This window comes from Hemicordylus capensis, chromosome 5, assembly GCF_027244095.1.
Source record: "Hemicordylus capensis ecotype Gifberg chromosome 5, rHemCap1.1.pri, whole genome shotgun sequence".
NCBI classification, from domain to species: Eukaryota; Metazoa; Chordata; class Lepidosauria; order Squamata; family Cordylidae; genus Hemicordylus; species Hemicordylus capensis.
In genome coordinates this window covers 12346055-12371099 of record NC_069661.1, presented here as the reverse complement: position 1 = coordinate 12371099, position 25045 = coordinate 12346055, and the positions used below count along the sequence as shown (strand labels likewise).

General features: G+C 46.4%; 1 protein-coding gene across 4 annotated transcripts; it reads right to left on the bottom strand.

Annotated features, from left to right (window-relative positions):
- LOC128328507 (ferritin heavy chain A-like) lies at positions 1 to 24643 on the bottom strand. Of its 4 annotated transcripts, none has more exons than XM_053258565.1 (8): positions 24382 to 24641; positions 18999 to 19145; positions 18174 to 18299; positions 2853 to 2999; positions 1823 to 1948; positions 1548 to 1664; positions 1300 to 1425; positions 1 to 212 (listed from the first exon to the last, which is right to left on the bottom strand). In XM_053258565.1, the coding sequence occupies exons 1-8, from the start codon at positions 24481 to 24483 to the stop codon at positions 57 to 59; spliced, it is 1047 nt and encodes a 348-aa protein (XP_053114540.1). In that variant the 5' UTR covers positions 24484 to 24641; the 3' UTR covers positions 1 to 56. The 4 variants fall into 4 exon arrangements, with proteins under 4 accessions (XP_053114540.1, XP_053114541.1, XP_053114542.1 ...); XM_053258566.1 differs by having other exon boundaries at positions 18174 to 18296; XM_053258567.1 differs by having other exon boundaries at positions 1835 to 1948; positions 24382 to 24640.
- Positions 24644 to 25045: the final 402 nt, after the last annotated feature.

The following is a 25045-nucleotide window of genomic DNA, read 5'->3' as shown; positions in this document are numbered from 1 at the left end:
CTGTTTTACAACTGTTTATTTTTTTCTCTTTCCACACACAACATAGCTGAGGGGGCTCAGCTGATGAGCCCCAAGGTGAGCCTGTCAAAAAGGTACTCCCCCATGCCACTCTGGGGTACTCCCAGGTGCCTCAGGTTGGTGAGGTGGTCTTCCAGCTGCTTGATGGCCTTCACCTGCTCCTCCAGGTATTCCGACTCCAGGAAGTCACACAGCTGAGTGGTTAGACATAAGTGGTACAAAATGTACTGCATTTGAACTAGCCCCAACACTAGTCAAACGTTATACAAAAGGTGTTTTACTGAAGCACATCAGTCATTTCTGCCAGTGCCCCACTCACAGTTGGAATGACATTTATCTGAAGAGGCACAGCTGAGCATACAAGCTGCCATCATCAAGGATGCGGCATTCGCCTCTTCAGACAAACACCACTCTAACCGTGAGCTGGGCCTCAACAGAGATCTGGTGGGGGTTTGGGTTGGGCTTCTGACCCTATTTTAGGTACTCTATGCATATGGAGTGCCTTTTGTATGATGTCTGAAGAGGGCTTGTGAGAACAGGTTTACAGGCAGCAGCAAGATACATGTATTAATCTCTTTTGGCTGGCAACAGCAGTTAGCCCAAATGGGAAAGAGCAAGAATGGATCTATAACCCTTCTAGGTTATAGATCCAATGATGACCTGCAAAAAAAAAGTGTCACTCAGTTTATAGTTGTGCATACCAGACTTGCACCTTGAGGAATGATAAAGCCAACTAGCTTTCAAATCCAAATCAATGTTCTTCATGCAGTTCATCATGGATGCATTAGTTCCACACTCACACTCTCTATCCCCTGCTAACTGAGCAAAGAGGCACCTTTTAAAAGTGGCGATTCTCTTTATTGAGCAGGGGGAGAGCAACTGGCCCTATCCATCCCCAGCACAGCATGCCTCCAGTGGCTATTGCCGGTGTCTATCTTATGTTTCTTTTTTAGACTGTCAGCCCTTTGCGGGACAGAGAACAATTTTATTCATTTATATCTATGTAAACCACTTTGGGAACCTTTTGTTGAAATGAGGTTTATAAGTATTCATTGTATTTATATTCGCACACGCACACATACCCCAAAAGGAAAGCATCTAAATACCATAGTGCAGGGGTTCTCAAATGAGGGTCCCCAGATAATAAGGCTGAACTATAACTCCCATCATCCCCTACCACAACAGCCTGTGGCCACTGGCGATGATGGGAGTTGTAGTCCAGCAGCAGAAAGGGACCCATGTTTGAGAACTCCTGCCATAATGCTTCTAGTGCAGACTCACGTGAGGGTCTCCCTTCTCCATCGCCAGCTTGTGCAGATCCAGCAGGGCCATGTTCACCTTCTTCTCCAGCTGCAGGGCCTTCTCCAGGGCTTCCAGGCTGCTGCCCCACTCGTCCCGCTCTGGCTTCTGTGCCAAGAGTAACATTGAAAGATTCAGTCCCAGCTGAAGAGATCAGTTGTAGGGGACCATCATCATCTGGGGACCCAAGCTGGAGGACCCGTGCCATAAGGTTTCTAACAAAGACTCACACGGGGGTCTCCATTCTCTGTTGCCAGACGGCGCAGATACTGCAGGCTCTGGACTATCTCTTTCTCCAGCCCCAAAGCCATCTCCACAGTTTCCAGGCAGTTGCCCCACCCTGGCTCCTGTGCCAAGAATCACATTGAAAGAGTCAGTGGAAAATCGGTATACTTTGGTTTCATTCTGAAAGAGAAGCGTTCCAGCTGAAGACCGTTGTAGTGGAACATGATCCGGGGACTCAAGCTTGAGAACCCCGGCAAGGATGTCTCTAATGAAGACTCACAGAAAGGCCCACCTTCTCCATCACCAGCTTGTGCAGATTCATCATGATCTGGTTCACCTTCCCCTCCAACTTCAAGGCTTCGTCCAGGGTTTCCAGGCTTTTGACCAACTCGTTCTGCTCTGCCTTCTGTGACAAGAACCACACTTCAAGATTTAGTGGAAAGCTAGTATACTGTGAAATACAGAAAGTTCCAATAAGTCAGGGGCGTATCAATGGGAAAGTGGGCCTGTGTTCACTTCATGGGCAGCCTCCCCTCTCGCTGCCCCCCTTCCCCAGTGGTGGCGCATTCACTCATATACCCCACTCACGCAGCTCCACCCATTGGCTGCATTCCTGACCAATGGAAAGAGGATGGGTGGAGTCAGGCCAGCTGCTGAAGGCGGCAGCTGGGGGAAGTGATGGGCTACATGTGTGACTTCCTTCCATTGGCCAGGATCCCAGCTGTGGCAGCCCCAGCTGGGTGGAGCTTGACATCCTCCTACAAAGTTTAGGCCAGCTTTGCCATTTAAAACACTAGTAATGCTTCCCAACTTAGAGCAGTAGGGGTATATCCAGCATTTAGGGCAGGCCTGCTCAACTTAGGGCCCCCAGCTGTTTTTGAACTACAGCTCCCATAAATAATCCTCAGCTACAGTGGCCAATAGCCAGGGATTATGGGAATTGTAGGTCAACATCTACAGGAGGACCGAAGTTGAGCAGCCCTGGTTTAGGGCTTGCTCATCTTCATCCTTCTGTGTGTGCTGAAGACTCATTAACATAGCCTTTAAGCCACTTTGAGTTGAAGGCAGTTTTCCTAGAAAGAGTTCTTTAGCAGTTACCATAGTGTTCTGATCCTATACTCCCATCTCTCCAACAAGCCCAGGTTGCCTTATTCAAGTAAGGAAAAGTGCCTCTGAAGAACAAGAAAGCTATCATCTCACTGGTGCACTGGATGCAAGGAACAGGGAATGAACATGTAGACCATTTGGAGAGAGATCACCTCCAGTACTATTGCAGGCATCGCAGCCTGCAGGCCCTACACTGGGCTTACCTTGATGGCCTGGAGGACTCCATGGGCTGCTCGCTTGTTCTGGTACTTGAGGAACTTCGCTGCATGGCCCCTCATTTCCTGGGACTGCTGCTCCAGGAACTTGGCCACATGGCTCAAGGCTACATCATCACGGTTGAAGTGGCAGGACTGAAGAAGAGAACAGGAAGATGAAAAGTGAACCAAGATCATGGTGGGTACAGTTGCTGACAAAACCTTACTGGTTCACGGAATGTCTTTTTTTGTGCCAGTTAAATGGATAATGACAATCTTTCCCACAAAATCTACAAGAGACCAGTCTTGAGCATGCCAGAGCAACTGAAAACATGGTCAATGGTCAACAGAGATCAGGACAACTGAGCAGCTCCAGAAATTCTGCTTAAATCCCCCCAATCTATCCTGATATTAATTGAATCTTTTGCCCATGAGCTCTGTTTGTTAAATTTTCACTACACTTGTAGTGAAAGCTTATATTAAGGCTGCTGTAGTCTGCCCATTCGATGAAACTTCATGGCCCACTGTCTTATTTATTTATTCGATTTCTATACCGCCTTCCAAATGGCTCAGGGCGGTTTACACTGAGAAATAATAAATAGATAAGATGGAGCCCTGTCCCCAAAGGGCTCACAATCTAAAATGAAACCTAAGGTAGACACCAGCAACAGTCACTGGAGATACTGTGCTGGGGGTGGATAGGGCCAGTTACTCTTCTCCTGCTAAATAAAGAGAATCACCACGTTAAGAGGTGCCTCTTTGCCAAGTTAGCAGGGGCTATATAACTAAGTAATCCTTAGAGAAATTTGAGGTGGCTACCTCAAAATAGTTAACTATAGTTAAGCTAATCAGGGACACCTTCAACTCCCATTTCCTCAGATCTCATAGGATTAAACTGAGACCTCTGCAGATAGTGCTTTAGTACCTTCTGGCCACACCACATTGTGTATATACTAGACTCAAGGCTCTTCTACTATATGAACGGAATACAATGAGAATCAAAAGGTCCAATAGATACTGTAATAACAATCCCCTAAAAGTTTAATGACAACAGAATTACAAATATGTCTCCAATTATGATATGGGCATGTAACCATCCATATCATCTATATAGTTGAAAATATAGGAGTTAATTATAACTCCTGTATATTATAACATAACTATCTTCGTTACAAAGAATAATTCTGAACAATATGTACTAGAACACAACATCAAGTGTCTTCTAGGACTCCACTCAGAAAACCAGGATTTTAGGACTACTTACAAGATGATGAGTCCTACCTAGAGACAATTCATGAATAACCAACACTCAGACAAAAGGTTCTGCTTCGGAGTCTGAACTCCACAAGGTTTTTCCCCTTCCAAGCACAGCCTAGTGGTCAATATAGTATTACTGACTCACTTATCTGCATGTGCAATCCAGTGCAACATTTTCAAGTAAGCCCAACTGAAGTCGTAGATACTCTGCTTTCAAGTAATACACAAAATACTTTTCTAATTGAGTTTAAGAAAAAAGGCAATTAAAGAGATACATGGTAGAGGTCTACAAAATTATGCATAATATAGAAACAGAGATATTTCTATCCTTCTCTCACAACACTAGAGCCAGGGTCATCCCATGAAACTGGTTGCAAGGAAGTTTAGGGCCAAAAAAAGGAAGTATTTTTTCACACCACCCATAAATAATTGATGGATTCTCTACCTCAGGATACAGCAATGGCCACCAGCTTGGGTGGCTTTAAGAGAGACAAATTCATGGAGAACAGGTTTATCAATAGCTACTAGTCTTGATGGTTGTTGACCATCTCCAGGCTCAGAGACACAATACCTCTGGCTACCAGTTGCAGGGGATAACCAGCAAGAGAGAAAGCATGCCTTCCCTTCTTGCCTGTGGGCTTTCCAGAGACATTTGGGTGGTCACTGTGGGAGACAAAATCCTGGACTAGATGGACCTTGGGCCTGATCCAGCAGGGCTGTTCTTATTATCAGGCAGGCTGACACACACAAACCAAAAATCTTTCCATGTTGAAAGCAGTAACCAAGAACAACTCACCATGGACAAATAGATACAGCTAACACACAGCTTCAGCTTTATAAGCTGGTTCACAGCAGCCTTACACTCTGAATGGAAATTCTGGTACACCTCAGAAGCCATGGCTGCACTCTAAGAAAGTAAACAAAGACCCTGAAACAGTATACAATCGCAACTACTTACTCTAGGGCAGTGGATGGCCCAGGTGGTATTAATACATGCTAGAGACAAATAAGCATGTGATTGGCAGAATGTCATCCAATGAATGGAGACTTTGTTCTTTAACAACTCCTAATCTCCTTTGTGGATTGCAGAGAAAGGAGAAGATTGCTCATGTGTTGGGTTGAAACAGGGAGTGCAGCCTTTGCTGAAAGCAATTCACAGCTTCATTGCATGCATGTTTGCACTATAGTGTGTGTGTGTGGGGGGGGGCAGCCTTTGGTCCCCAGATGCTGATGGACTACAGATTTACTCATCCCAACCACAATGGCCTTTGGCTGTTGTGACTGGGGATAAAGGAGCTTGTAGCCCAACAGCATGGTTGGGAACTCCTGGTATAATATAGTAATCAAACATTGGATTTAGACTGGGGATATTGATGGGAAAATTCTGGGAATTCTGGGTTCGTTTAATGAGCAGAGGCCCTCACCATTTATCAGGTTCAAGCCTTTATTAATCACGGCATGCCAGTTGTCTCTCTTCCAAGAGCACACACTCAGGCTTTTGGCCAGAGTCTTTTATACTGTTTACAGGCTAGAGGATTGAGTACAGAGCCTATCAGAGGCCAAAGTTCCATGGTATATACCAGGGCTGTTCAACTTAGGCCCTCCAGCTGTTTTTGGACCACAACTCCCATAATCCCCAGCCACAGTGGCCAATAGCCAGGATTATGGGAGTTGTAGGCCAACACCTGCTGGAGGGCCGAAGTTGAGCAGCCCTGGTATATACCAATCATACCAGTACAAGCAGTAGTGGTGTGCACCGGACCGCGGAGCTGCGGTTCGGAGCTGGGGTGGGGGGTTCCATTAAGGGCGGGGGGGGCTTTACTTACCCCTCCCGCCCTTTGCTGCTTTGGCGCCGTAAATATTGCAAGAAATCCGGGCGGCAGGATCCCTTGCCGCCCGCTTCTATTACTAATTATGGCTCTGCTCCTCCTCATTTTAAAAATCGGGGGGCGGCAGGGTGCTTCCCTGCCGCCCCCTCGAAGCCCCCTGCTGCCGCTGAAGCCCACTTAAATCTCGCCCGGACCGGAGGAGAAACCGCTCTCGGGCGGGCGGCAGCGAGACGTCCGTCGGCCCACCCGCTCCCTGCCTTGCGGAGTGCAAAGTGCAGGGAGCCTTCTGCACACGCGTGAAGAAGGAACTAGGAAGCCTCTAATGATCGAATCACCAACTACAAGGAGGCCCCCACCCCCCAGAGGAGTATCCCCCATGCTAGAGGATATGGGCTCATCATCCACGGAAGGGGTCCCTTCTAAAGGAGCATTTCCCTCTTCCTCAGACTGATGTCCTCCTTGTCCAAGACCTTCATTCTCCCTGACAGCAGAGGAGCTACCAGCCCTGGAGTGGGATGCCTCTATCACATCCCTGAAGGTCTCGTCCACATGCCTCTCTGTCTCTCTGAGCTTCTCCAGATCCGCCACCTTGGTCTCAAGGGAACAGATTTGTTCCCTGAGAGCCAGGAGCTCCTTGCACCGAGCACACACCCATGACTTCTGCCCATGGGGAAAATAGTCGTACATGTGGCACTCTGTGCAATACACTGGGAAGTGCCCCTTCCCCTGCTGACCTTCTATCTTCATACTGTTTTAGTTGGCTGTTTACAGTATTTAGGGAGCTTATTGTCCGTTTATTAGATAGTTTATTAGGATAGAAGGTTCCAATTTCCCTCCCTGACAGCAACTCCAAGATAGGGCTGAGAGAGATTCCTGCCTGCAAACTTGGAGAAGCCGCTGCCCGTCTGTGAAGACAATACTGAGCTAGATAGACCAAGGGTCTGACTCACCATATGGCAGCTTCCTATGTTCCTAAGTAGTGGTCTCCCAGGTGTTGTTGGGCTCAGGGCTGTAGCTATAAGTGAGCATGGGAGGGGGCCCCAGCTCCACCCCTCCATATTTTCTTCATTATCTCCCTCACTCCAAGGGGCCACTGGTGAGAGGGGTGAACACAGGCCCCCCCTCCCCTAGCTACATCCCTGGTTAGGCTACAACTCCCATCACCTTCATTGCTAGGAATGATGAAAGCTGGACTCCAGCACCATCTTGGGACCAAGCACTGAGAGCCCTGCTCCAAGAGGCTCCTCTTCACATCATGCTTCTCTTATATTTTCCAGAGGGAGAGCAACTGCCCCTATCCAACCCTAGTGCAGCATCCCACCAGTGGTGCTTGTTGGCGTCTTATGCTTCTTTTTAGATTTGGAGCCCTTTGGGATGGACTTATTTCTTTTCTTTGCAGACTACTGAGAATGGGTTTGGCTGAAAAGTGGTGTATTAACAAACAACCTCATTGAAAATTCACTGTAATTTCATGCAATGAGAGACAGTTAAAGAGTACTTAAGAGTAAAGATAAGGACCTGCTCTCCTTTAAAAAGAGAGAGAGAGAGAGCCTTTCTTGCCTTCCCATGGTGCCAAATCAGTTTGGAGCCAAACCAGTGCACAACCCTTGGTTCGTGCACATTGCTGCCTGTGGGCTCTCTTGACCGCCACAAGGAGGCAGAGTTGTGGGGCTGGGGGATCTCTTCAGTCTTTAGTCCTCTTAGGGCATGGCAAACAGGGTGGCCACCCCAGGCTCTGCTCTTTTAACCCCCATTAGAATTAATTAGAGGGGGGCCCTGCACCCCACCAGGGCTCTCTAAGAACAGCCCTGCCTAACAGCCCTGCAATTTGTGTTCTACAGCAAAGAAATGCCAATGGAGCAGGTGTCACTTGATGAATCTGTTTCTCACAGTATAGAACTGTTAAAGGAAGAGTGCTGGTCTTGTGCTAGCAAGCATGACTTGTCCCCTAGCTAAGCAGGGTCCACCCTGGTTGCATTTGAATGGGAGACTAGAAGCGTGAGCACTGCGAGATATTCCCCTCAGGAGATGGAGCCATTCTGGGAAGAGCAGAAGGTTCCAAGTTCCCTCCCTGGCAGCATCTCCACGATAGGGCTGAGAGAGATTCCTGCTTGCAACCTTGGAGAAGCCACTGCCAGTCTGTGTAGAAAATACTGAGTGAGGCAGACCTATGGTCTGATTCAGTATATGGCAGCTTCCTATGTTCCTAAATCCTTGCAAAGAACAAAAAAATAGGCAAGACTCCTAAGCTGTGGTTGTTTCACATTCATAGTCTACTCTGAAAAGCCCCCTGTAGGGAAATATTCATAGAAAAGGTGTGTATATGCAAGGTTCGACATGCCTACAGTTTCATGGAATAAATAGACTTCTGCATTTTTAATGCTGCACAAGAGTGGCCAGGAGGAATAATTATTTGATATATCTATTCTACTTCCCCGTGAAGAAGTAGAGTATCCTATTCTGCTCTTCAGTGTTATCCCTACTGATGCTTTTTGAAAGACGCTCACTAAAGTTATGGTTCCATAAATCAAAGCTTGCCCGCCTTTAATAAGTGCAAATATTTGACAATGCAGGGAAGGCAGGAGGAATGCTGAGGCAGCAAAAGGGGGGGGGGGAGAATCAGTCCTTGTGAAAGAGGAAAAAGAGGGGAAGCGTACTGTATGCCTGTCCTTTAAAATTTTGCCTTTTCTTTAAAAATGCACAGGGCATCCAACATCACACACAATTGAAACAACCACCACACCAACACAGCTACCAGCACAGAGAAACAGGGAATCTAGAGAACCTTTATTATTAGGTGGGGTAAGGGGAGAGGACCAAGACCTGTGGAAATTGGAAGGAGCGGTGGATGGGGTGTGTAGCAAAGAAGGGGAAAAGAAGGAGCATACTGTGGGTGAGGTTAGCTGTAGAAAGCCCAAATTGGTGCAGAAGGAATTCTGGTTCTCAAGCAGCTCAATGGAATTATTCTATTGGCCACTTGGAGGAATAGCAAGTGGCAAAAGGCACATTGCTAAGGAAGGGATAAATTGCTTAAGGCCAATAAAGGAGACTCAATGCTTGGGATAAACTTCATAAGACAGCATTCTTTTTTTTTTCTCTGTCAGGCTCTTGGATGTGACAGGCAGCTGGAATACAAGAGCTAAAGCTTGCCTAGTATAGAGATGGGGAGAGTTGCATTCCCATCAATCATTTGGTCTTCCTTCCAGGAAGAGAGATGGCCACCCAGTGCAAGGCCAAAGGACAAGAGGGGTACACAGAATGGCCAAACCCCCAAACCTGTGCTTCTATTTATTTGATTCTGACACCTGTTCAAGGGATGGTAAACACTTCCGCTGCTTGACTGATTTTAAGCAGGCCACGCTTCAAGGCACAGGACTATTGCTTGCAAGTTTGCAGGCAAGAAAGGTTTGTTAGAGTTATTGAACTGCCAGGCTAAAAGCAAGACAGATGCTGCACCCTTAGGAGAAGGGAGCTCACTCAGTGTTTAAAAACCAGAGGTCCCTTCACCTCCAGTTTCGCTATGGTGGGGGGGCTAAGTTGAGCAGGCCTGATCTAGAGCAGAGATTCTCAACGTTGGGTCCCCAGATGTTATTGGACTTCAACTCCCATAATCCCCAACCAAAGGCCATTGGGGCAGGGGATTATGGGAGCTGAAGTCCAATCATATCTGGGGACCCAGGATTGAGTATCCCTGATCTAGAGGTGCCAGGGATTGAAATTGGGACCTTCTGCATGTGAAGCAGACACACTACCATTGAATTGCAGCCCCACCCACAAGTGGCAGGGACTGGCAATGCACAGCCTTACCCGGCTTCAGCTTCAGCCCCTGTCCCTTTCTACAGGGAAAGACTAAGATACACCTCCAAAATGTGGAAATATTTAGAGTTCCAAGTATGGTCAGACAGTTGCAAAAGGATTCATCCACAGAGGCTTTTACAAAGAGTGTTTAACTTGCAAAAGCCTTGCACACAGGAAGGGCAATGCAACATAAGCATACCTAGAGCTGTTGCTAAAGTTGGTCAATCCCTAGCTTGGAATAGGAGCTTGACTGATTTAATGCTCCCCTGCAATATCAAGGCAGTTATTACAGCCTCTCATTTTCTCCAGTTCAGGTTGCTGAGCCAGCAAAATAATAATAATAATAATCATCCCTCCCCCACATCATCTCATCCCTCCCTACTGCCTTACATAACTACAACAGAAAGTAGGCTCTTCCCCTTGCTTCCAACAGCAAATATAAATATCTATTAGTTTACAAGCAGTGCCAGGAAGGCTTGCCCATCTGTGGATGTGATTATGTAAATGTGTAGCAAAATAGTGGGTGATGTACAAGAGCACATTAGTAAAGATTGCTTTCTTTCTGTGGTCATATAGGAGTGCACAAGATTGCCTTTTGCCACATTTTCCCATTAACTCTGGCATTTTCTACCAGGATGCTAATGAGCTGAAACAAGCCAATATGAGCACGCTCCAGTTTAGGAGAAGGAGAATGCAGAAGGTCAGTGGAACAGGAAAATCCATTTATCCTTGACCACATGGCTTCAGAACATGGAGATTGCAGCCATCAAGGCTCGCTGGTGTGGTCAGACTGTGTGGCTGTCCCTTTAGAGAGGAGCTATGGTGTGACCTCTTGTATAGCAAAATGCTGGATGTAGCCAGTCTTTGTATATGGTGCTCTTGGACCCCTTTGAGAACCAGAGACAACAGTATAAACCTTACATGCCAGCATTCTCATTTATTTTTTGGCAGTGCACACACACCCTGCAGTGTTTCAGGGATGGGATCCAGCTGCTCTCCCTCAAGGTCAGCTTGTCAAAGAGGTACTCCCCCATGCCGCTCTGGGGCACTCCCAGGTCCCCCAGATTGGTGAAGTGGTTTCCCAGCTGCTTGATGGCCTTCACCAGCTCCTCCAGGTATTCTGACTCCAGGAAGTCACCCAGCTGAGGGGTCAAAGACAACTACAGCTAAAAGTGACAGAGATGAAGGGTTACGATTAAGCTTGTCTTTGATAATGCTTGTCATGGATAAGCTTATGAAGAAACATGGTGTTGATCCACTGTGCCAGCTGACAGCATCAGCAGATCCTAGAAACTAGCTCAAGTTATAGGACAGGCCATTAATTAGTGGCTTACTGAGATCTCTCACCTCCAGGTTGTGAATTTGCAGCTAACTCTTCTTCAGTATGAATCTCTCTCAAGCTATCCTTGGAGCCATATTATAGATTTTTAGAGTTAAGACTCACATGGGGGGGGGTCTCCCCACTTTGTTGCCAGCGTGTGCAGATCCAGCAAGGCCCGGTTCACCTCCTTGGCCACCTCCAGAACCCTCCCCAGGGCATCCAGGCCGTTCTCCCACTCCTCCTGCAGTGGCTTCTGTGCAGGAAGCGAGATTAAGAGATGAGATGTACAAGTGCCAAGGGTCATCTGCAAGAAGCCCCAAGAATTGTTTGCAATGTTTATAGCCTACACTTCCTCCAAGGAGCTCAGGATAGGACACTTTGTTCTTCTTTGGCCCAGAGGTTTAGCCAGGTAATTTTGGAGTCTGGATCTAGGGGGCTTTGGGGGGTGGGGGTGCTTGAAAAATAAGCATCACACTCTCTCCATGGTTTCACACAGCATTCTTGAGCACACAATTCCCACTGTATAAATATATATTAAAAAATCAACGGATTGACTGATCTGCTTCAGTTTAAATATACAGAGCCCTCCCTTCCTGTCCTACATCTGTGCCAGATATCAAAGCTCTAGGCCAAGCCATTCCAGGAGATTGAAAGGATTGGGCAGAAAGGTTGAGTACTTTACTCTTTGTGAAGGTAAAGGCAGATTCCTGGTTGGGGGTGAGGGCGTCAGTACCAGAAGCTTTTGTAATTTCCTGCCATGATGCCATTCATTTATATGGACTTCTTTGAAGTTTAAGAAGTTATTAAAATCCAACAGATTCATCAGTATGCTTCAGATTAAGTATATTGATTCCCCCTACCCTGCCCTACATCTGTGCCCGATATCAAAGCCCTATGGCAAACCAATCCAAATATAGAAAGGGGGGATAACTCACATATGCCCCATGCTATCCAGTAAGAACGAGGCAGGCAAAGGCTTCTCTCATGAAGGAGGCAGTGGCAAGCAAGGCAAAGGGCATGCACAGTGTTCTGTATCTGTAGCCAGCGCTGGCTGCTCTGCCTCCTTTCTTTGCCCTTCTGCAGCAGGAATTCTCCCATGCTGGAGAGCTTCGCGGAGGCAGACACGCCTTCACAAGCCCCACCCACCAAACAGTTCATCAAGTATTGTTTAAGCACTCAATCAACACTTGGAGGGAAGGAGTAGCAGACCTGGCCGGAACTGGCAGGACAGGGAAAGAGCCTCTCAATCTCCTGATGGCCAGCATTGCCAGTGAGCCCACACTGGGTGCAGAGGAAACATTCTGGAGCCCATGCTGGCTGCAGCTCAGGAAGGCAATTGCTAGAGCTGGCACTTCCCGGCTGAGATGGCAGGAGAGCATTTGCACTGGGGCTGGGCTGTAGCCGGCCCACCTGGCCGCACTGTCTTGGGAGGGAGAAGGCAGCAGTTGAGGTGCTCGCTGCCTGCCTAGGGAATTCTTGTAGGCTGGTGGCGGCAGGGTGGGAGTGGCACAACAGCGTCCTGCATGATTGGCTGGGGGCCAGAGATAGCAGAGGCTGCCACCACCCGGCCTTCTGCCCTGCAGTCCGGTGGGAATGGCACCCGTGCCTTCACCTTATCTTCACAAATACCCGGTGATGTAGGTTAGGCCAGGAGAAAGCAAGTGGCTCAAGGTCACCCAGTAAACTTCATGGCTGACGGGAGCAACTCTAGAACAATTAGTTTGTGGGGAACAAAGGTATGGCAAACAACATTAGTAGTGCAGCAAAGATTTTGCTATGCATTAAGCCCTGCTAACTTGACCCCTGCTAACTGGCAAAGAGGCAACCTTTTAACATGGTGATTCTCTTTATTTAGCAGGGGGAGAGTAACTGGCCCTATCCACCCCCAGCACTGTACTTCCAGTGACTGTTGTTGGTGTCTGTCTTATGTTTCTTTTTAGATTATGAGCCCTTCAGGGATAGAGTTCCATCTTATTTATTATCTTTGTGTAAACCACCCTGAGCCATTTTTGGAAGGGTGGTATTGAATTTGAACTAACAGCAACAACAAGTCAAGAACCGAGCAGAAAAAAGGAAAAAAGCCACTGCATGGTCATATTTGCACAATATAAGTGGAAAATCAGACATCACCAAGACCTGGCACTGGCTTAAGAATGGCAACTTGAAGAAACAGAGGGTTTAATACTGGCTGCGTAAGAACAGGCACTAAAACCAAATGCAATAAGAGCAAAAGTAGAAACAACAACAACAAACAGCAAGTGCCGCCTTTGTAAAGAAGCAGATGAAACCGTGGACCACCTAATCAGCTGTTGTAAAAAGATCGCACAGACTGACTACAAACCACGGCATGACAAGGTAGCAGGGATGATACACTGGAACATCTGCAAAAAAAATTACAAGCTACCTGTAACCAAAAATTGGTGGGACCATAAAATTGAAAAAGTTGTAGAAAATGAAGATGTAAAAATATTATGGGACTTCCGACTCCAAACAGACAAACATCTGCCACACAATACACCAGATATAAAACTGTAGTCGAGAAGATAGATAAACAAGTTAAAATAATTGACATAGCAATACCAGGGGATAGCAGAATAGAAGAAAAAGAAACAGAACAAACAACAAAATACAAAGATCTACAAATTGAAATTGAAAGGCTGTGGCAGAAAAAGACCAAAGTAATCCCAGTGGGAATTGGCGCCCTGGATGCAGTTCCAAAAGACCTTGAAGAGCACCTCAACACCACAGGGGCCACAGAAATCACCATCAGCCAATTACAAAAAGCAGCTTTACTGGGAACAGCCTATATTCTGTGACGATATCTATAATAACAGCAACAATACTGATGATAAAATTCAGCCATCCCAGGTCCTTGGGAAGGACTCGATGTCTGGATAAAACAAACCAGTCAATAACACCTGTCTGACTGTGTAAATAAATAATAATAAATGTTGTTAGTTTCCCCTATTGGGAAAGTTTGCTCGACATTGTCAAACTTATTCAGAAAATGAGTCAGGTTCCTCTTTGAAAATACTCTTTATGGATTAGGCCAAACCTTCCAGATGGCTTCCCAAGCTAGATTTCTCTTCCTGTGCAAGGCCATATGGCAGGAATGACTGGGGTGGGGAGTGAGTTAAGTACTAGGCCTGGCCAAGTGAAATCTGCAGGGGGAGATGACCCTGCACCCTGCTGCACACATGGTTTCACCCAGCCCAGTTCCTGCACAACAAAGGGGTTGGCCTGACTCCAGGCTGGAGGAGTCTCCTACCTGTTGGAGTTCCAGTGCATTGACCTTTTGTGCCAACTATCCTAATGACCACTAGGGGCATGGGAGTAAAGATAATGAGTAAGGGGCTCCCTAGCTGTTCTATCTGTCTCTACTCTATGACCCTGAAGGTATTTCGTGCGCCAAGTCAGAATCCCTATCCTTTTGGGAAATGATATATAATGAGCTGAAAATTTTTTTTAAAGTGACATTTCCTAAGAGGCCAGAATCCTTCCTGCTGGGAAGAACTCAAGGAGAGTTCTCCAGAATAAATTTATTTTTTTTAATATATGCAACCACGGCTGCTAGAATAGTATATGCGCAGAAATGGAAAGACAATAAAATGCCCTCAAAAGAAGACTGGTTGATAAAAATTTTGGAATATGCTGAGATGGCAAAGCTTACAGCACTTATAAGGGATGAAAATTTGGAATGTTTCAAAGAAGATTGGGAACCACTTTTATTTTACTTAAAGAACTATTTTTCTAATATGGACCTTTCAGCAGGGTTTGAAATATAGTACTAACAGCAGGTTGAGTTGGGTAAAATCGAGTAGTAATGTGGAGTATGTATGTTTTGAATTAGTATAGCAATGGTTTATATGTATAATTAACATGAACCGCACAGACAGGTAAGCGGGAAGTCAATATTTACTTAATCAAATAAATGAATGTAATTTGACTGTAAAGTTATTGTAAAAGCCAATAAAAATTTTTAAATGCAAAAAAATAATTAAATGCAAGAGGTAATGAGTAAGTGTCTCCCTAGCTGTTCTATCTCTACTCTATGGCCCCTGATATGACTCTGAAGGTATTTCGTGTGCCGAGTCAGAATCCCTTCCTTTCCTCATACAGAACAGATGGAAAAATCTCTCTCTCCCTACCTATTCATTATGCAGTCCTTTAGATTAGGATTAGGTCTTTCCTATCCAAAGTGTACTTCACCAATAATATTTAATTCTACAAGAATCTCCATGTGTCTTCTCTAAATAGCTGCTACAACCAGAGTTTGCATTCTGCTCTGTAACTGGAGGGGAAAGCTTCTTTAGTGCTCTGATAATTAACTGGGAGATAAAAATTACAACCCCCAACACTACATATCTGCACTAATGTCTGCTGCTTGTTCTGTAGTAGAGAAGTGAATGAACAAAGCTTTAATTAACAAAGACCTTTAAAGTAATTCAAGCTATTTGACTGTTTTGTCTGACATTTTGCCCTAAAATTGCAGCCTGGTGGTGGATGGAAGAGCAGGAAATATTTTGGGGAGAGCACCCACTCCCCCTTGGAGTCATCACTGGTGGCAGAGCAGAATTAGAACCCAAGAATCCCCAATCCAACTCAGTAACCACTATACCACACTAGCTCTTTTGTAAAGCACAGTCTAGGAACATCGTCACCCAATGAGGTATTAAGCAAATCTTTACAACCAGAATGGCTTCTATTGACTCAGCAGTTCAGAGAACGACAGGCTAGCGATTCAGTCCAGCCCTCTCCACAACTGCTCTAGGAGGAAGCACATCTGGACCACATCAGTTTGAGCAAACCCCATAGAATCACTGCTGGGGATTATTAGACAGATTACCCTTTTTCTCAACTAGGGTGGAGCACGAGTCCAGAATACACCTCTTTCTGAATAAGCACTACATCAGACTCAGCAGCAATTCTGATTTAGATGGAATTCACATCACCACATTCAACAGCAGAAGAGTGACCAAAGGCAACTTACCATGTCCAAGCAGGCATAGCTAACACACAGCCCCACATTTGCTATTTCATTAATGGCAGCCTCACACTCAGCATGCAGATTCTGGTGCACTGGAGAAGCCATTGGGTGGCCATCCTGCCTATCACATCTTTACCCGCCTCCAAACTGTATTAATACCAGCTGGTCCATACATCCTTCTGTATCAGTAACAGGCCAATACTTGGGTGGTTGTATCCTGGTATTCAAGGAGTGTGGTTATGGCTTCTCAAGTGGAGAAGAGCAGCAGTAACTGTAGCAACGGCTTTGTTCCTTGCTTAGCAAGCACGCTTGCTGTCTCAGAATGTGCGGCTCTCACTCTTTCATCTGTGATCAGACTATTAGGAGAAGACAGGCACAGATCGGAGCCTCTTTCTTTCCCCTGCCCCATGGATTTCCTATGCATGGATCAAGCTGCAAGTCTATAAAGGGATGAGGGTTGGGGTTGAGAAGCACACAAAGCCCTCGGACCTTCTCCCTCCACAAAGTGACTCCCTTTAATTTCAGGGGCACTCCCAACTCCTTTTGGCCCACACAGAGCAGATCTGGGGAGATTCACAGAGCCCCTGACTGTGTCCAAGCTGAAGTTTGTCTCTTGGTGTGTGTAGAAGGATGTGCAGGAGAAGCATAGCCCAGGGATTGCATCCCTCTCCCTCTTCAAGCTAGCTGCCTGGAGACAGAGTGGAACCTCTTGAGTCAGCTCTCCTCTTGAGAGAGAAGAGCTGGTCTTGTGGTAGCAAGCATGACTTGTCCCCTTAGCTAAGCAGGGTCCACCCTGGTTGCATATGAATGGGAGACCACATGTGAGCACTGTAAGATATTCCCCTTTGGGGATGGAGCCACTCTAGGAAGAGCGGAAGGTTTCATGTTCCCTCCCTGGCATGTCCAAGATGGGGCTGAGAGAGATTCCGGGCTGCAACCTTGGAGAAGCTGCTGCCAGTCTGTGAAGACAATACTGAGCTAGATAGACCAAGGGTCTGACTCAGTCTATGGCAGCTTCCTATGTTCTCTCTTCCCTCCCAGCCTGTCATCTCCTCATGCTGCTACTGCCTCCTCACTGTTGCCAGAGGAGAGGTGGAGCTCTGGCTCCTTATCCAATCCTGACCTGCGCTTAGCTGTTGCTGCTCAGGGGCTTCAGGAGTGGTAGCAGTGACCCAACCAGCCTTAGCAGTCTCAGCAGCTGCCAGCCTATTATACCAAGTGGCCCTGCCATGGTCTCCCCAGTCGCCCTATCCTCTAAGCTGCCTCGCAAGCTATCTCACCTGGGCCGATTTGCCACCCCTTGAAATTTGCCACTGTAGGCAAGTGCCTACTTTGCCTATGTGGCAATCCGCCTGTGAACGCAGATCAATGGAACAGAGAAGTCCACTTGTCCTTCATGGCAGGACCTCATAACATGGAGATTGCATCCAGTGTGGCACATACGGTAGTTATGGACCAACTCTTAACTGGAGCTGTTCTCCCTCTGAAGAGATACATAGCATGTACCCAGGCATAGAGACGTGGTGTCTGGAGCCAGTCTTTGTATATGGTACTCTTGGAACCCCTTGAGAACCAGAGGTAACAGTGCAAGTCCCAGGTGCCAACATTCTCATTTATTCCTCACAACATGTATCCCATACAATATTTCAGTGATGGGGTTCAGCTGCTTCCCCCCAGGACAAGCTTTTCAAACAGATACTCCCCCATGGCCCTCTGGGGCTTGCTCAGGTGCTTCAGGCTGGTGAGGTGGTTTCTCAGCAACTCAATGGCCTTTGCTTGCTGCTCAAGGTATTCCGATGCCAGGAAGTCACACAGCTGGAGGGTCAAACACAACCATAGCTAAAAATTACAAAGGTTAAGGGCTAGGGTTGAGCTAGCCTTTGAGAAAACTCAACAAGGATAGGCTTATAAGGGATATGCATTGAGCCACTGTGACTGCTGACAGCATCAGCTATTCCTAAGGACTAGCTCAAGTTATAGGAGGCTCCATCAGCTATTGGCTTACAGCCCTGAGCCATTTTGCATTCAGATTGTGAATTTGCAGCTAGCTGTCCTTTGACGTGACTGTTTCTCAGGCAGTTTTTGAATGTTTGTTCTCATTGGAATCCTATTGTAACATTCTCAGAATTAAAACTCACATGGGGGTCTCCCTTCTCTGTTGCCAGCACATGCATATATAGCAGGACCTGGTTCACCTCTGCATCCACATGGAGGACCTTCTCCAGGGCATCCAAGCTTCCATCCCACTCGTCCTGCCCTGGCTTCTGTGCAGGAAGAAAGATTTAGAGACTAGATCTACAAGGAGCCTCAAGAGTTACTTTATATCCCATGCTTCCCACAAAGAGCCCACAGCAGCATACATGGTTCCTCCTCCCCACTTTTATACTTACAACTACCCTGTGAGGTAGGATATCCCTGCTAACTTGGCAAAGAGGCACCTTTTAATGTGGTGATTCTCTTTATTTAGCAGAGGGAGTGTAACTGGCCCTATCCACCCCCAGCACAGTACTTCCAGTGACTGTTGCTGGTGTGTATCTCATGTTTCTTTTTAGATTGTGAGCCCTTTGGGGACAGGGAACCATCTGATCTTATTTATTTATTATTTCTCTTTGTAAAGCGCCCTGAGCCATTTTTGGAAGGGAGGTATAGAAATTGTATGAGTGAGTGAGTGAGTGAGTGAATGATACACCTGAAGGGAGCAAGTGCCCCAAGGCAATCTGAGCAGTGAGCAGGGATTTGAACTCATGTCTCCCCAGTCCAGCACTTTAATATACCACACGGGCTCTTGTCTGAAGTATGGGCTAGGACGGTGGTAGGCAACCTTGACTCCCCATATGTTGAACTGCAACTCCCATCATGCCCAGCCACAAGAGGTTGCAGCTGGGGGTGGGGCAAGCTGTGGTTCAGCAGCTGGAGACACAAGGTGGCCTACCTCCAGTCTAGGAGGTCTCCATGTCACCTACTTGGATGTCCTGCAGCACAACATGACCCCCACGCTTGTTCTGGTACTTGAGGAGCTTCTCTGCATGCTCCCATGAGTCCTGGGACTTCTTCTTCAGGAACTTGGCCATGTGGTCCAAGGCAATGTCATCACGGTCAAAGTGGCAAGACTAGGGTGGGGAAAACAGAGGGGAGCACAAAAGCATATCAAAGTCAGAGGAGGCCTTAAGCCAACATGCATTGCTAAAAGGAATGATTCAATCTCCCAACTTTGCTGGGCTCCTCTACTTGCTGGACTGCAGGTGGCTATAGCCAACTGACCAAGTCTGGGCTTTCTCCAACACCTACATGTCAAGGTCTTCTTTCTGTTATCTCAAAGAAAATCCATTCCAAATGTTTGCACTTGTTTGTTACTTAAGCCACAGTAGTTATTTGGTCACCCCACATCCAGGGTTCCAACGCCCTAAGAAACTGGTTAGAAGTGTGAAACATCATGCAACAGTGCTACAAAATTAAAGAAAGCTGTATCTTACATTTCCCTCTGACCCCGCCAGGACCACAAGAGCTCGAGCATCTTATTATTCTAGCCACCCCAAGTAGAATATTCCAAGATATAATACAGGGGGGACATAGGAAGCTGACTTATACAAAGTCAGACTATTGGTTCATCTAGCCAAATATCTACACCAGGGGTTCTCAAACTAGGGGGGTTGGGACTAGTGGAGGGGGGGTCTCAAACTGTTGGAAGTGAAGGACTCTGCACTGACTCATGTCTCAGTGACAGAGGGGGACAGACTAGTGAGTCAGAGGGCTAGAGGGGTCAAGACACTGGTCATCCCTTCTCTACTGCTCTGACACTATCTCTTTGGTATGTAGATTGCTACTCAGGGACTTCCTTCCTTCCTGCCTGCCTTGCCACTTCCTCCTTTCTCTCTTTCCATTTCTTCTCCCTTGCAACGCCCATGCTTCTCTCACCCTGCACCATGTGTGCAGAGATGCAGACCCCATCCCTCTGCATCCAGCTAGCTAGCTAGATTAGAGATCCTATCTCTCCACTTTACTATCTAGAATGGAGTTCACTAATAAAGACTCCTTATATTGACTTGTAACTATAACTGGCTCCAAGTTATTTTACTCTCAGCATACACGCATGCCTAAGCAGAATCCGCTGTGTTTTGCCTCTGCGCACTTTGCTGCAATAGAAGGATATCTCTTACCAGAGAGAATTCCCAACACAAATGAGTCAAGGAGGAGCTGTCAGGAGGGCAGGGGCCTTACCCAATGTTTCCAAGGTGTGGAGGCAGTCAGGGATGCTGGGAGGCAGAGACAGATGCCAACCACTATTGGGCTTCTCTGCCACTCACAGAGCTAAGGGCAGGCACAGCAGTGATACCTTGGCTTTGTGAACAGCAGAGGACCCAGGTGGCTGACAGGACTGGAGAGAACTCCCTCCCAGGAGACACATGCTAGAGCTCATCTAGGGAGTAGAAGTGCTCTTGCTGTGCTGCCCTTGGCCTTGTGAGCAACAGAGGGCCCAGGTGGCTTGCAGCTCCTGTCCACCTCCCAATGCCTTAGAGAAGTCGGAGCAGCTCTTAGCTTTATGTTCAGCAGTGTCTCTTCCTGGATTTTGGATTAGTGTGCAAGTGGAGTACAGATAATTGAGAAAGCCATGAAAATAGCGACTCCTGTTCCTCAGTTGTGTCAAAATCAGAGTTTTCAGCAGTTGCACAAATACTTTTTCGAAGCTTGCCTGAGCTCCAAGAGTGCCTTGCTAGACTGGAAACAGGTTGCTTGACCCTTGGTAACCTGTTTCTGGTCTACACATCATTAGTCAGGATGTCAACCAGTAGGTTTTAAAAGGTGGGAGTCATGTAGCATTTTAAGGGGGTCACTGTATCAAAAGGTTTGAGAACCTCTTCCCTAAGCAGAATATCTTACAGTAGATAGTGCTCACATGTAGTCTCCCATCCAGAGTTGCCAGAACCTAAGGGGTATACTCATGGGTCAAATGGGCCGTAAGCCAGAATTTGGCTTTTTAAAAGCCAAATCTGGCCACCTAGCTCCCATCCAAAGAGAGACACTTTTTAAAAGTGGCAATTCTCTTTATTTAGCAGGGGGAGAGCAACTGGCCCTATCCATCCCCAGCACAGCATCCCTCCAGTGGCTGTAACTGGTAACTGCCTTATGTTTCTTTTCATGATTGCAAGCCCTTTGGGGACAGGGAGCCATTTTATTTATCCGTGTAAACCTCTTTGGGAACTTTTTGTTGAAAAGCAGTATATGAATATTCATCATTTATTTATTCATTCAATTTTTATACCACCCTTCCAGAATGGCTCAGGGCAGTTTACAATTAAAACAGAAATAATAGAACTACTAACAATTAAAACATCAATTAAACAATCAGAACAATTTAAAAACCCTGAAAAATGAGGTAGTAAAACCATTTACAACTATTTAAAAACCCCAGAAGGCCAAGCCAAATATATAGGTTTTAAGGGCTCTCCTGAAGGCCAATAAAGAATTCAGATTACGGATTTCTGTAAAGAGTGCATTCCACACTCCAGGAGTGGCTATAGAGAAGACCCACCTCTGAGTCGGAGGCATCGTACCCTCCCTCAGTGATGCATTTATACTAGGCCATCTCCAACAATCTCCCTGCTAGATAGAAGCAGCCAAGTTGGGCAAGGATCCAGAGAACAAGTGGCCCCAAACAGCTTGTCCACACCCTCAGGAATCACAGATTGAAACAGAAGCAATCCAATACTGCAAAAGGGATTGCTTGACACCTCCTCTACAGACCCTGAAGAAATAGTGGAGTCCAAGTCAGCTTGAATACAGATTTTATCTGCAAAGAACCCATTAAAAGCGTCACAGAATAACACCTCCGGGAACTGTTTTGAAGCAGAAATTAAACTCCTCATGACCTGGCATAGCTCTGCTGAACATGAACCCGCAGATTCACTTTGCTACCTTTAATCCAGCTATAGTTTATGATCAGCAATAACCCTGGAATTATCCGGGCAAGGAAAGCAATGAGGCCCCTCCATTGGCCTGAAGAGTGTTGTAATTTGCGATTGTTTGGCAAAGCACCAAGTGGAAGCTGCCCACTCCAGTTACGAAGTAGTGCAGAGCCTTATTGTTACAGTAAGTCAAGAACAAGCATAGAGATTGTAGTGCAGTATAAAATAAATAAGATTTATTAGGTTAAGTACATTTGAGATAGGAAAGACCTTTCCTAACTATGAGCTACATAGTGAATAGGACGGGGAGAGTGAGAGCGAGAGAGATACTCCCATCTGCTCTTAGGAAGTAGAACTGGCTCACTACAGGAAGTACCTGAGGAGTCAAGGCAAGGGTCATAGAGCAGAAGCAAAGCAGGGACAGGTAAGGAGACCCTCACTGGCTACCTCTACTCCCAGTGCCCCGAGTGGTCATTCAGATAGTTGGTGCAAAAGGTCAATGCACTTGAACTCCTTCTCCAACAAGGAGGAACAGCCATCATTTGGCCCCTCTGCTCTGCAAAGGACCAAGTCCTCCTCTACAGGTCATCAGGCTGCAGCAGATGGTGAGGCAAGAAACAAGGTCTCTCTGTTGGGATGAGGAGGACCAAGTACTTTCTGGACCCTTCCCTCTGACAGCTCCCCCACACCCCGCAACATCCTCTGCTTTAAACTTTTGTTTGATTTTTTAAAAAAACCCCACCCACCAAACCAACAGGGGAGCCCTTTTGGGACAGGATGATCAATTAATAAAGAATGCTGTAAGCTGCTCTGAGCTTTTCAGATATAAAGGTAGCAAATAAATCAATCCCACGTGTGTGTCTGCATACACAAGCAAACACACTCAAGCAGGGTTGTAGCTAGGGGAGAGGGGAGCCCTGTTCACCCCTCTCCCTGGCGGACCCTTGGAGTAAGAAATAGGGAGGGTGGATCTGGGGGCCCCGGGTTCTTTGAACCCATCTGCTCAATTATAGCTACACCCCTGCCCTCAAAGTAGCCCCATTGAAGTTAGAATGGGAAATTGTGCCTTCCCTAGCTTGTCCTAACTTCAGTAGCACTATTCTGAGTACTTTTCCTTCTCATAGAAGCCATGATCATTATCCCCAATAACTTCTATCCTTTGCATACAACAACAGGAGTGTAGGACACCATTTAGGTCAAGGACAAGCAACCTTGGCTCTGCAGCTGTAGTTGGAGGACACCCATCACCCCCAGCGGCACTTTAGATGACTGAGAAAAGCTGAACTCTCACTCCCCTAGTATTCCAAGAGGCATCTGGATTCCCAGAAAGGTATTAAGGGAGTCTTTACAATAAGAATCATTTATACTGACACAGCAGTCAAGGTAAAGATGCCAACTACTGAGCTGAGATTTTTCCAACTGCTCTAGAAGTTAGGACTTGTAAGAATTTTTTAAAAAATCCCTTCATTTATATCCTGCTCTTCCTCCAAGGAGCTCAGAATACATGTAATTTTTATCCTCACAACAACCCTGTGTTGTAGGTTAGGTTGAGAGATACATGACTGGCCCAGAGTCACCCAGTGCATTTCATGCCTGAATGAGGATTCATACTTGGGTATTCCCGGTCCTGGTCCAACACTCTAACCACTACACTATGCTGTTCATCTATACAGCATCAGTTTGAGCAGGCAACATAGGAATTGCTGCTGGGGGTAATTACAGACATACTACACTTTTATCCAACCAGGGTACAGTTGGGTATACACCTCTTCCCAAATAAATGCCACCAGACTCTACAGAACTTACTGTGCTTCTGAACAGAAGGTTAGACTGAATCCAGATGAACCGCTACTATGAATATTTATATACTGCTTTTCAACCAAGGTTCTCAGTTTACACAGAAAAATAAACCAAATGGTTCTCTGTCCCCAAAGGGCTCAGAAGCCAAACAAGGAGAGCTGGTCTTATGGTAGCAAGCATGACTTGTCCCCTTAGCTAAGCAGGGTCCACCCTGGTTGTATATGAATGGGAGACTTGATGTGTGAGCACTGTAAGTTATTCCCCTCAGGAGATGGAGCCACTCTGGGAAGAGCATCTAGGTTCCAAGTTCCCTCCCTGGCAGCATCTCCAAGATAGGGCTGAGAGAGATTCCTGCCTGAAACCTTGGAGAAGCTGCTGCCAGTCTGGGTAGACAATACTGAGCTAGATGGACCTATGGTCTGACTTGGTATATGGCAGCTTCCTATGTTCTTAAGTAAGGCAAACACCAGCAACAGCTACTGGAGAAATGCTATACAGAGGCTGAGTAGGGATACTTGCTCTCCCCTTGCTAAATACCAGAGAATCACCATTTTAAAAGGTTCTTCTTTATCCAATTAGCAGGGACAACAAACCAGCAGTGCAGAATCCCCCTCATCAGGAGAAGCAGCCAAAACCAACTTACCATGGACAAGTAGTTGTAGCTAACACCCAGCTCTATATTCACCACTTCATTCACAGCAACCTTACAGTCAGCATCAAACTTCTGACACTCCTTGGCAGCCATAATGTGACTCCTAGAAACTAAGATAAGACAACCCAAGTATTAGTCTGCCACTGATATAGAAAAATACATGGACCAGGTAGTATTAATTCAGCTTAGAGGCAGGTAAAGGTGTGTGATTGGCAGGAGTGCCACCCAATGGTTGTTCTCCTCCTCACCAACCCACCAACTAGCCTTAAGAGTGAGAGGATGAGGACTCCACAGAATGGGATTTGCTGGGGCAATGCTAGCACCTGACAGGAATAACAGCCCTTCCTCCTCTAAGAGCTGTTTATGTGTTTGTTTCCTGCTTTTTTATTTTCTTTAAAGGGACCTTTTTGGTTTAGTGAGGCATCAGGGCTCAGGGGTAGATCTACAATAGAGGAAATTTGTGCAGTGCACAAAGGCTGCCCCTGGAGGGGTGCGTCGAAATTTGACTTAAACATAATTCCCCATAGGGATTAATGCGAAACTCAAAACTATTAATTACTCCAACAGTAGGGCAGAAAGCTCTGAAATTTCAAATGATGTCTCTACATGAAGGATACATTACTTGTGAATGCCTTCAAGAAGATTAGTCCATCTG